Source organism: Aythya ferina (assembly GCF_964211825.1).
Source record: "Aythya ferina genome assembly, chromosome: 3".
Lineage (NCBI taxonomy): Eukaryota > Metazoa > Chordata > Aves > Anseriformes > Anatidae > Aythya > Aythya ferina.
Window position 1 is genome coordinate 64,868,241 of NC_140298.1, and position 13,289 is coordinate 64,881,529.

The 13,289-nt window shown below is 32.8% G+C and overlaps 1 protein-coding gene across 6 annotated transcripts in view; it reads left to right on the top strand.

The window, feature by feature from the left end:
- The window catches only part of MANEA (mannosidase endo-alpha), a 219,182-nt gene extending 206,667 nt beyond the window's left edge, over nt 1–12,515 (top strand). For all 6 annotated transcript variants that reach the window (XM_084513168.1, XM_084513171.1, XM_084513169.1 and 3 more), the window contains 4 exons: nt 52–644; nt 4,162–4,271; nt 6,555–6,631; nt 7,318–12,515. In XM_084513168.1, the coding sequence (XP_084369294.1) occupies nt 52–644; nt 4,162–4,271; nt 6,555–6,631; nt 7,318–7,954 (1,417 nt within the window). In that variant the 3' untranslated portion in view covers nt 7,955–12,515. The remainder of the gene's footprint in view (nt 1–51; nt 645–4,161; nt 4,272–6,554; nt 6,632–7,317) is intronic.
- The last annotated feature ends 774 nt before the right edge of the window (nt 12,516–13,289 follow it).

Below are 13,289 nucleotides of genomic sequence, written 5' to 3' on the forward strand. Positions count from 1 at the left end.
ATTAAATAAGGTAATAAGAAATCTGATTTTAAAAATTGTTTCTTTTGATAGTTGCTGCCAAAATCCTTCTGTTTGGATTCTGAACTATGACATCATGGCAAGATTTCGCAGAAGAACATGCATCATTTTGTTGCTTTTTATTTTGTTTATTTGCTCCATAATGATGGCATTGAAGACTCTGAGACCTGACCGAGCTGGCTTTGGGGACCCATTTGGACTTGGTTTGTTGCCTGAGTTTCAGCAACGGACAGAGCTCTTAGACAATAAACAAAATTCACTGAATAGGGTTCATGGAGATACTGTAACACAAATAAGCAATATGCGTGCTGTTGCAGTCAATACTATGAAAGCATCTATGCCTCCTGTAAACAAGTTGGAAGAAGAGCTTTCTTCTCCTAATTATAACTTTCATATATTCTATTATAGTTGGTTTGGGAATCCACAGTTTGATGGCAAATATATTCACTGGAACCATCCGTTGTTGCCACATTGGGATCCCAAAATTGCAAACAATTATCCAAAGGGCAGGCATAATCCTCCTGAGGACATTGGTGCTAACTTTTATCCTGAACTCGGATCTTACAGTTCCAAAGACCCTTCTGTCATAGAAGCACACATGAAACAAATGCTTTCAGCTTCAATTGGTAATGAATGTTAATGTTTCAGAACATTGTTCATTTATCCAGCCTTAAATATTTGAAGGAACATGTTTGACCAATTTTTCTTTTTTTTTCTGTGTACTTCTGGAAATGTCTGAAGTTAGTAAATGTCTTTCCAAGGTTTAACCTCCAATCTGAAACAGATCTAAAGCTGCATCTGATGAGTGTAACAGCACAGAAACTAAGAACTGTATTTGTAATCCTTTAGGTGTGTGTGTTTCATGACTTACTGTTAAGCACTGGTGTGTGTGTGTGTGTGTGTGTATATATATATATAAAAATAATAGTATATGGTATATAGAGAGAATATAGAAACCATTGTTAGAATATATTGTCTGTGTGTTTTATTTTTGGAAATTAGTACTTAAGTTTTAATAATAGTAAATCTTGTTAACATGGCAATGGAGCAATTTTTCCAAGTATGTGCTGCGTAACAAATATATTTGTTAAAAAGCAATTATTAGAGCTTTTATGTAACTTATATTTAATGTAGTTTATTCCTAGGTGTTCTCATTAGCTATAGAAGTGTCTTAAGTCAGAACTCAAGTAAGATAGTTTAGCATACCTAATAATGTTTAAAAAAAAAATTCCATACCAGAAATACCTTTTTTTTCCAATATAAACTGATGTTCCCTTTCTTAAATAGATGGAATATATAAATTACAGTATTTAATACATTTGTAATCCATTGTTTTTGTGTTTTACCGCTCTTCTGATGTTTATCATCTTTAAAATAAGCAATCATACAATTTAGTATTAAATTTTGAACAGCTTCTATAAATGTAGTTGGAACAACAAGACCAGAGTTTATAGAATCATTCCGAGTGATCACTTCAAAATGAACCACTTTCATTCACCTAGACACTAAGGATTTAAGGATTGATGTAACTGCTATATTCCAATTAGTAGTGTTTACTTTTTAAATTTTTAATTCTTTTTTGTTTGTTTGTTTGTTTTTTAATCTAACCTGTATTTTGAACAGGTACTAATACAAAAGTAGGAATTTTTGTACTATTTTCAGTAATAACTCCTTTAACACCAGGAACACTAGCGACAGTAGAAAAGCTACTGCAGAGAAATCTCAGGTGTTAGTTGCCAGTAAGCACTTTTCCTGTCTTATTTAAAACAGAAAATAATTCATGGTAGTCTGATGAAACATAGCTTTATAAGAATCTGTGACATTACTCATCCTCTTAATGCAAACGCCTGATAACACTGAACTGGTAGTAGGAAATATGCAAAAGATGAGGAAAAATGCTTTGCAAAGAAAGGTTATTTTTAGGACCTGAAGTTATTTTTGCATTTAATCTCATCAATATGAATGAGTGGTACATGCTTCCTGTAACATACTGTTTGTGATATATTACTGGTACTTGTCAAAAGTTATTTTTTTTTCTGTTGTTATTCTGAAGTACATTTGAAATTTTCTTCAGTCTAGGTTTGACCATAATTCACTGCTTTTCTCAGGTCATTACTTCAAATATCACATCATTTTTATGAGATTAATACTGTGTTATTTTTTGTGTGTTTTGAGGTTGACTGTTTATAGCTTCTTTTAGTATTTTAGCTGATTTCTAATCCTAATCTTACGCATTTTTTGTTATATCAAATATTTTTTCTTTTAGCCTTTTTTGAGAGGCTTTATTAAGCCTCTCAAAAGTGGTTCTTTCAGCCAATGATGTGTAATGATCAAAGACACGTAAGAGATTAGAGCCGCAGGAACCACATGCAGTGCTGCCTTGTGTTATTTTTACATTTCACATTTTTTCCTTACTTAATTTCCTAGTTTCAAAATCTGTTGTATTCATCTGTTATTCCTCAGAATGCTTGGTGAAACCGATTTTTTGAACCACCCTATTTTCTTGGTAGTTCCATTTTGAAGTCCTTCGTTTGTCTTGAATGACTATACTAAATCAATCCCGTTGTAGTCTCTTGAAGCGGTACATTGCTCTTATATTTTCTTTTCTGTGGCGTAAATAAAATAAGAATAAAGATAAAATCCCTGTCTTTTCAGGGAAAGAGCAATGTAAGTGTGAGTTAGGAGACAAATTGTTCACAGAACCTGAAATTTTCTGTTTCCTAACAGTTTAGAATGGGGTCTTGACAGATGTTGTATTCGAGATACATTGAAGACTGTAACCTGATTGTGTTTTTGTTCTTCTATTTGTCCTTAACATCGTAATCATTTAAATTTTGTCCTTTCTTCTTGTGTTAAATAAAAGATAGGGTGATAAAAATGCAGTAAGCTGTTGCATTTTTCTTGTCCTAAAGCAGACTGTCTCTTGAGGTAGTCTGTTATTTTTGATTCTCTTCTTGAAAAAATGTTGAGAGTATGTTGTGGGTAGTTGGACTAACCTCTGCTTTGTATAGTGAACTGAAATTTCTGTTTTTGACATTAGAAGATGGTTGTGTATTCATTCTAATTATTTATTTTGAATAATTTGGGGTTTATTTGAAAATTTTTATTTAGAAAACTTATAATATTAGTAAAGTGTAATGAATTTAGAGCATATCCTTATATGTCTGTGACCTAATCTATTTACTTAAAACATTACCTAGTGAACAAGAACCACACTGAGTTATTGTTCTATATGTTTAAAATAGTACTGTTAGGAAAATATTCCTACATCACTATCTCATATATTTCTTTCTGTCCTAACCTTCTTCTTGATTTATTACATTATTTCCAGCTACACACCTAAGCGGTCTCACTTGTTTATCTGACAGCATTTTATTTTAGAAGGAAAGGTTTTAGCCCCTTCTGAAGAGGTATGTCTTCCTTCGCTTTCATGGAGAGCATTAAGAAAACTTACAGCATATGGGCATTGTATTTATTGTCTTCTTTTTTGTCAGGCATAATAACTTGCTTAAATTTTTGAGAGTTACTCAAGCATGTTTTAGGTAATAAATTTAAAAACTAATTTCACCTAGTTGGAAGGGTGAATTACAGCATAGGGACTGCTTTTGGCTATAAGGAAGGTTGTGAGATTACGGTCACTGCTTCTAGTATGAAATGGCTGTTTTGTAATAGAGCATGAAGTATAATGCAGAAATACGTTGTGGAATAACTTATCATAAAATAAGAATCTTTTGATCACAGGCATAGGATTTTGATCATCTCTGGAGCGTTCTCTAGCCCAGTGCATTTCTCTAGCCATACTTATGCATAGCTATCATGCCTTCAGAGTATTCTCCACCCCGCTCTCATCAACATCTAGAGATGTTTCATGTTATGCAGAAAAGCTGAAGGTGATGGCAAGTGTTAAGCTTGGGACACTGACTACAAATCTGTTCCCTTGACAGTTGCTTTTTTCACTGGTATCTTTAAAAATTGGGAGAGAAAAGTTAAAATATATCCTGAGAATACTGAGATTTCATAATTGATTAAAAAGTAATGTGAAATTCTCATTTATATAGATTTTACATCAAATAATAATTACATCTCATGACATCTACATGGTACATTTTCGCATAATTTGAAAGTGGTGTTTTGTATTTTCAGGTGTAATAGCACTTTCATGGTACCCACCAGGTATGGCTGATGAAAATGGAGAACCAACTGATGATTTGGTGCCTGTTATTTTGGATTATGCACACAAATACAATCTAAAGGTAAAGTCGTCTTAAGACAGGTAATAAAGGAGTATGTAGGAAAGAAGTAAAAAGTAAAAGTTTTCTGTGTTTGACCCATAATGTAGAGCAGGGAGATTTGTGTTGTAATAGTATCTTCTGTGTCTCCTATTATGTTGCACTTTTTTTTATTTGGGGGGGGGGGGTTGAAGGGTGTTGTCCAGAAGTAGGTGTGTAGTGTGTAGCACTACACTGAATTTTATGAGTCTTTGGAGATGAGGGTAGTATTATGTTTCAAAATATTATAGAATGCGATGATCTATAAACTAGGTAACCGAGAAAGAAGAAAAGAGTAACCTAATTTTTCACATTACTACATAACTTGGTGGTACTCGAGGTCAGGCGCAATAATAAAGTGGAATTCAGAATTTCTGTGTTGTATGAATGTCTTTATTCTGAAAGGTATCAGTTAAAATTGCCTTGGACAGTCAGGTCGGGAGGGTGCTGCTCTGACTTTAGGATACTCCAGGGCATGACAGGATAGAAAGGCTAAATTACCTGAAATAGATGAAATAACAAATCAGTTAGGGATGACATCTAATCTAAAATCAGTTTTTCATTTTGTTTATTATTGTAGTTACACTTGTATTTTACCTTGAGTGGTCTGGGAGGGCCACGGGTGGGATGAAGAAAGGAAATGTATTTCCTTTTATTTTTGTCAAGTAATAATGAGGTTAACTTTTTGAACGATCTAAGTAGCTGTGTGCATTTCACCTCTGGAGTGTGTTGTCTGTATTGGGCACTAAAGAAATGTTCATCTGTTCTGGTTTTAGGTGGTCAGATTTACAGAAAAAAAAATCTGTCATTAATATCAACTGTAGATTATTTGTAAAGCAGGAGGAATGTAGGAAGATTAAATCAGATACAGAAGTAATTATCAAACTTGCAAATGTGATGTGCATTTCACTGTGACATGACGCAGCCTTTTTTATGTATAATTTTTTTTATATAATAGTAAAATACATATTTTACTATTATATAAAAATAATACATATTTTACTAAAAAGAGCTAAAAGAGCTAGTTGACGTTCAGGTCCCTCAAAAGAGCCAGGCAAAACTGAAATAAACTACCCAAGAAAATTGTAATATTATGGTAATAATTGGGATGTGGAAGCAGTTGCTATTATTGTTTGGAATAATTACCGGAATACAGATACTAAGTAAAGATACTACCAGGGAACCTATACTTTCATTATAATGTTTTTTAAACATTATTGCTCTAGTAAATGAGTATAGTTAAGTGTTAGGAATGTCAGTAGACCCAAAACAGCAGAGAAAATAAATCTCTGTTTTAATAAAATAAGAAATAAACATCCGCTAGAAATGCAGCTCTGCTAAAGTTGTGTCCTTTTGATTTGCCTGTTTTTAAGAGATAGAAATATGAAGTATGAAATTATAACGCTCTTCAACCTGTACTATTGGTCCTTGTGATTTACTTTAACACTCCATTTTTATCTAGTTTGTACCTAATAGAGAAATTGGCTCTACAATGAAATTTGCTACCATTGTGGACTAGTTGAATGCTTTATTAAATTCTACTCTACTTGTTTTTTTCATTCTACATTCTACTCTAAACTTGCTTCTGAAAAACTAGTCGCTTTGATTGATGCAATAAACTTCTCCCTTTAATTGTGTAGTTGAAAATGACAAGATTTTTATATTGACGTGACTTCATGTGTGTGGAATAAATAATTCCATAAACCCTAAGCATGAATTCAGAGCAGTAGGAAGACATCGTATTAGATATAATTACAGGGGCTTATTGCTGTTGATAACTCCATACAATTTTAAATAAGATTTTCATGTCCCATATTTTAAAATCTAGTCTGACAGTGAAAACTCTTCTTGGAGAATTATTATGAATAGCAATGTATGCTTTGGAAAAGAAAAATTTAAATATTTCATTGGTTAACCAGTTCTTTGACATTCTAATAAACAATTTTTTATTTCAAGTTTTAGTTTCTATTGGAGTTTTTAAGTTTTCTGAAGCATGCTTACTACTCATTGTAGCTTAGGGAAAACAAAAGGAGTGTTTTGTACTAATGAAAAATATTTACTCTATTACTGAACTTTATTGGATCTCAAGCTACTCATCTTTAAGAGTTGAATTAGTTTGGATTATTCTCAAATTACTAACAAAAACTGTGATGCCCTGTAAGGAGGAATATTTTTAATGTGGCTGGTACTTGGTTCATATAGCAGACAATGCCAAGTATTTAATAATATTTTAGGTTTCTGTTGCTTTACTGCATTTTCAATTTTCAGGTCACTTTTCATATTGAGCCCTACAAAGATAGAGATGACCGCAGTATGTACCACAATGTCAAATACATCATTGACAAGTGAGTGCTCTCAGAATGTTTCTTTTTAGTTTTGTTACATATTGATTTAGAGAACTTTGGTATGTTATCTAGAGCTTGAAAGAATATATTAAGAACGTGTATTGAGATTTAATAAAATTTTATGACACTTGGTTCATATTTCCAGTAGTACTGAAACTCATTCTGTTTTCTAAATACTGAAGTATGAACTACTTTAACAACTACTTTGTGTAGTTATTCAAATGTACATTGCTTTCAACATTCATGAAATTAAAGTATTAAGTATACGATACATAAATTAGACATATGTTTTTATAGTGACAAATGAGCAGCGAGGTATAACATGTTGACCTGTAATGATTTTAATTCTGCTTGTCAAATTTTGTACAGCTACTAGTTGTTTTGTTCATCAGTGCTACTTACACTGTCTTGTTCCTTACTGAATTAGAGAATTGCCTTTCAGAGAAAAGTAATACCTACAGTGCAGTTCTACACTAAATTACTGATTAGTAATAGTTTAAAGGATCTTTGGAGATTCATTATTCAGTAATTCAGCAGGCACTGGATTGAAAATGGATATGGATTGCTACATTTTGAAGCACCTGTACTGTCTTTAAAATGATTTTTAGAGATTAAAATCTTCAGATTGTAAATCAGTGTCTTTCAAATGGCAAATCTTATTTTAATGATACTTCTTTGCTTTATAGATATGGAGCCCATCCAGCCTTTTACAGGCATAAGACCAGCACAGGCAGATTTCTTCCCATGTTTTACGTTTATGATTCTTATGTAACAATTCCTGAAATATGGGCAAATCTGTTAACTGTATCTGGATCACAGACTATTCGAAATACTCCATATGATGCATTATTCATTGCTCTTCTTGTAGAAGAAAAACATAAGCATGATATTCACAGAAGTGGCTTTGATGGAATGTATACATATTTTGCCACCAATGGCTTCTCTTATGGCTCATCGCATCATAATTGGGCAAGTTTAAAAGCCTTTTGTGATAGTAACAACTTAATGTTTATTCCAAGCGTGGGACCAGGGTATATTGACACCAGTATTCGACCATGGAACAACCACAACACCCGTAATCGTGTCAATGGGAAATACTATGAGACTGCCTTTAATGCAGCCCTTTTGGTGCGACCAGAAATTATTTCCATTACATCTTTTAATGAATGGCATGAAGGTACTCAGATTGAAAAAGCTGTCCCTAAACGGACTGGACAGATAGTTTACCTTGATTATAAGCCCCATAAACCAAATGTTTACCTGGAGCTGACTCAGAAGTGGTCTGAGAAGTACAGAAAAGAAAAAGAGCAGTGGCTTATGTGAGCTATTGCTGCTGCCATTGTTCCTTAACATACTAAATGCAATGAGAAAGAAATTGACAGCTGAAGAATCTGTTATAACATGTCTTTATTATAAATATGTCCAAATTGTTATATCACATGAATGTATATGCACTACTACTGAATTTGAATTTCAAAGAGTAAAAAAAATGATTACAATAATTGGCATCTCTAACATTGGGTATTGTAGTTCAAGAAAGCTTTTTCTTAATAGTAATTTGCATGCTGAACTTAAAGAACGTCTGCATGGGTTAACTACATGACTGAAGTAGAACAAAAATTTGGCAGTTATATTTATGTACTTATTCATGCAGTTGTATTCCTAATCAAAGTGATGCTTTAAGCTGAATTTTATCTTGGTAGATTCTTGTAGGATGCACGTCTGTAGTGTGTGGAGTAATCTGCATCTACTGTTTTTATGCTTTGCACATTGTGATTTCTTGATTATAAGATTAATTTGTGGTAAAAACACTGAAGATATATGTGTGATGCAACAATGGTGTTTGTTTTCTTTCTTTAATATTTGAAAGATTGAGTTCTAAAGAACTGCTGAAGGATTTATAGTTTACTCTGTTTGTTCTGTTCAATACATGGTGCAGACTTTTGAATACTGGATACTGACCAATTACATTGTTTTTCTATGTTTGAATTTAAAAAAAAAAATTATCTGAAAATATTTTTTGTGGGGGAAAATCCCTAAAAATGAAAAAAATCTATTACGTTTTCAATTGATTGACTGCAGACACAATTTTAGTTTCTTTTTAGAAATGTTTAAAGATTCTAAGCTAATATATTACTAGTCCTACAATAAATGCAATTTTAGGTTATGCTTTTTCATTTACAATTTAGGAACAGTGTAGTTTGGAAGCAGTGACAGCAGCCACCCATTACTTTTGTTAGAAATGTGAGATTTCAATTTTTCATGTAGTTCATTGGGTAGTTCCAGGGCAGTAAATGCTAAAGTCTTCTAATTGTTCAAGTTCCCCACCAGTATTACCTTTAACTATACGGTGTGCCTGGAAATAAGTACTTTTTAGACCTGAAAGTCTCACCTTTCAAATGTAGTGAGTGATTATTAACTGGTTTTCTTACTTAATCTTGAAAAGTTCAAGTCACATGGGCATGTCTCCTCAGGACCCCCTTTTTTTTTTGTTTGTGGGGGTGAGAGGTTGGGGGCATGAGGCAAGACATTTTCATACAACTTTGTAGAAAAACAGTAGACATTGGAATGGTAGACACTGCAGTATTTTATTTGCAGAGTGTTTAATTGCAGCAAAGTGGCTTTTTCAAAACATTTTTTATACAAGGTGCTGATCCTGTGTTGTAGTTAGTATGCTGGAACTGTTGCGACCACTGGAATCCTATAATTTCAGCACTACCCACTTTTTACTCAGTTACTCACAGTGCTCTGTCCATGAAATTGTAAAGTGCATGAGGGGACTTCTGGCTAAAAAAGAAAACAAACCAAAAAAGAAAGCAGTATGTTCTAGAGTCCTTCTGGTGGTATGAAGGAGGCTTGATTATTTAACTTCCAGTTATTTGCAATTTAATTCTCTTGTCACTTCTTTGCAATTATTAAAAAGATGTCATGCAATGCCATCAGCTCCTTGAAAAAAATGGAGAAATTGAGTTACAGATGTATAATCTGACATGTTAAAGTGTGCCTCTAGAACTATTGCAGTCTTACTTGTATTTGTTATTTTTTTCATGTTCATACTGTGTCTCTGCAAACTCGAAAGTTCTTCTAACAGAAATGTTTACTAAAGCTTATTTTACTTGCACTCAAGTCGATAAAATGAAGAAAGATACAGGTATTACCACAGTCAGAAAATTGTGTTTGAGACATATGAAGCACTTGTTAAACTTTTACCACTTAAAAATTAACCACTTTGCCATTTATTAAGGAAAAATGATTTATACATTTTTACTATAACTCCCTTGAATAGCTATGTGTAATTTGTTTTCATAATTTGGTACATGTTTTTTACAGTCCAAAGAGCCCATATATTTATTTTAAATGTAAAAGAATGGTTAACTTATTTGCATATCTATATTGCATATATTATTAAACAATTTTCTGGATTCAAACTGTTTAAAGGACAAATCTCTTTTTCCCTGCTTAAACTTTTGTCATCCACTCTTCTTCTCTCACAGCAGTTGTCTGAACTCTTTACTAGTCATGACAACTGTGCACTCAGCTTTCAGCGTCTCACTTTCTCCCAGTAGCAGTTTATATTTTCTCTGTGACTGTAGAAGTTGCTTCTTTTGTTGATGTTTAAAGTTTAAATTTTTTGTGTAGTTTTGTACAATGATTTTGAGATGATCTTGGTTTAAGATGCAATTTATGGTAACAACATAATGGATCTCCATTCTTAGAAAGACTGTAATTACTGTAAAGGTATCATTTAGCCCTTGCTGTGAAGTGATTTTGGGCTGTGACACACAGGTGTGTCAATGGGATCTTTAGAAGAATGTACAGAATTTATGGAAAAAATAAATAAAGAAAAGTTACCTAGTTCTCATCACCTCTGAGCACTTACTATATTTTTGTGTTTAATGTATTTTAAAGGCTAAATATGCAACCTGGAAAAGAAATTAAATCATAGATTAGGATTGAATTTGAGGAGATAGCAGCTGCTAGGACTACCCCATCCACCTTCCCAGTACTTTCTATATGCTTGGAGCAAATATTAATGCAAGTATTAGAGGAGAAAACCAGACTTCTGTGGATGAATTGCCGCTGCAATCAAAAAATATATATATTTTTTTTTCCAAAGTGGTTAAAGTATGTCTATGGGAAAAGATTAGTACAAAATGCAAATAAATAAGATTCTCTGTTATAAGTGCACATTTTCTGGGGTGAATATATATAGAAGATGATTGCTCCAAGCTTCACAGTTGCATTTAAAAAAAAAAAAAAAAAAGAATGATTGAATGTGCAATCAAAATTGTGAGGGAGTGATGACTATTCTGAGTTTCAGATCTTAAATGAAATTTAAGGAATATCTAAATCCCATCTCACTTCTGCCTTACACCCCTATTTTTTTGCCTAATTGAAACAATTTACTCACATTTTTTATTAATAATTTACTAACGATTACTCAACATTTTTAGAATGATGAATTTCATTTGATTCATCTTGTTGTAGTATGTTATAGTACTTACATGAAGCGATATACTAAGTTTATACAAATTAGGGAAGAAATACTATGGTAATACTAAATAGAGATCATGCTATGCAATGCATCTGCACCTACAGAAATGCCTGTATTGATTGCATACTACTGACTTAAGTATCACTGGAGGGGAAATGATCTCTGAGACAAGTAGCAAGTCTTTGTGGTGAGAGAGCTTACTTTCAAAGGAAACTCTCTAGGTTCGTTTCTGTTTCTGTCAGTTGTGATCAAGTAAATTGTTACAGTTCTATGAGCTGTCTCAGAAGTGAAGCTCAATACATCTTCTCTGAAGTCAGGATTTATATTAAATCTTGCATAGATCTATAAACTAGTACAGAATTCTAATTTAAGGGAAGGAGCATGTGCATATGCTGTTACTATTTCAGTGGTAAGCTGTAAATTATTGTGAAGGTAGTTTCTGTACTCGGGTTCATCATGTGTGTCTAGAGCCTTTCTTTTGAGGTGCCAATGATTTGTCTCTTAACAGGTTGTTGAAACAGAAGGGTCTTTATTTTTATTATAAGACTTTCTATATATACGCTGTATATAATTGGAATTTAACATTGCACACAGGACTCTTGGGTTCTATGGAAAATGTTTTACAGGAGTGAGTGTTTTCAGCACGGTGGTGCTAGCAGAATATATATATCTCTGTGTAAATGTACAGGGCCATGCTGGTGTATGTTTGGTGGTGGTGGTTGTGGTAAATCTCATGTGCCTAAGTACTGAAGAGGAGATATAAACTATTTACTAAATAATTGCCATTTAACGTAAGTTGAAAATTTCTTCCTGTCTTAAGGTACTTTACAAGTGTCAATTCTTATCCTTCTACTTGCTTAAAATAGTGTCAATATTTCATTCCTTTTTTATCTGTTACTTCTGACCACTTCGTTAAATGCTGCATAAACTCCTCAAGTGATTGTTCTTTTCAGACTTTGTAATGTTCATTGAGAGAATCTACAAAAACATTAGCACTGCAGAAGAGCCTGGTATATATTTCATATTGTATAGTTATGATTTTTTTTGTGTGAATGGATGATGTATCTTGGATGTATATTGAACATGGATAAATAAAATACATTTTATTTCCTTTAATACACTACCTGTCCGTGGCAGAGATGCATTTGCTTACATGCAACAAAAACAAATGTGTGTGTGTGTGTGTCTATATATATTATAAATACATACATATATGTATGCATATAACTGAAGTCATTATTTGTAAAGTACTATATCTTTGTATTAAATTATAGATTAGATTTGGCTACTTTTATGCAAGCAATGTTTTTAATTCCCTATGATGTTTACAAAAAAATAAAGTTGCTTATGTATGAATACTATTGTGAATAATAAACATATGCCTAAAAAGAGTGGCTTAAATGAAATGTTTGATAGCATTTTTTGAATAGTATGAGTCTGGAAAGTGTTGTGGTTTTTTGTTTGTTTGTTTTGTTTTGTTTTACTTTTCTGTCACAATATGTCTGTAGAACTGAGTGAGGCTGAAAACAACAGGCTTATTACGATGTTTTTTAACAGACAATCATCCTGAAGTTTTTAGGCCTATTTGGATGACATCTTCTGAAGCCAAGTGAATTCACCTGTGTGAGGATAGTGTGCAGGTATCTTTGAGTCCTGAGGTACTACTATATTTCACCAAACTAAAACCAAGGTTTGTGGTTTAAACAGAAGTTTAAGATGGATGGGCGTGCTAATTAATCTCACAGTAGAATGGTTTATGACAGAATGCTAGAACGGGGTCTAAAAAGTTGTTGTTTTCTTAAGGTAAGTTGTACTGTTTGGGTGTGAATACTATCAAGAATGGTTGCCATCCACTGTTAGCAACAGAAATGGGAAACCTCAGTATTTGAAAATTTGTCTGGTTATTCCCAGCAAAATAACTGCATTGGTGATAAAAGAATTAAAGCTAATTAACACATTCACTCAGTACTGCATGTTTCTGCATGTTTCTGTATGTGAATAAAAGTATTTTAAAATGTTGAATAATTTCATGTTTCCTTTGTCTATCACAGTATAAGTGTTTCTTGGCTGCAGTAAAAATAGAAGATTTTACTCCACAATAGAAATGATTTCTTGAAGATTTTGTGTCTCAGGAAATGCAAGAAATAATCGGCATAAAGCATA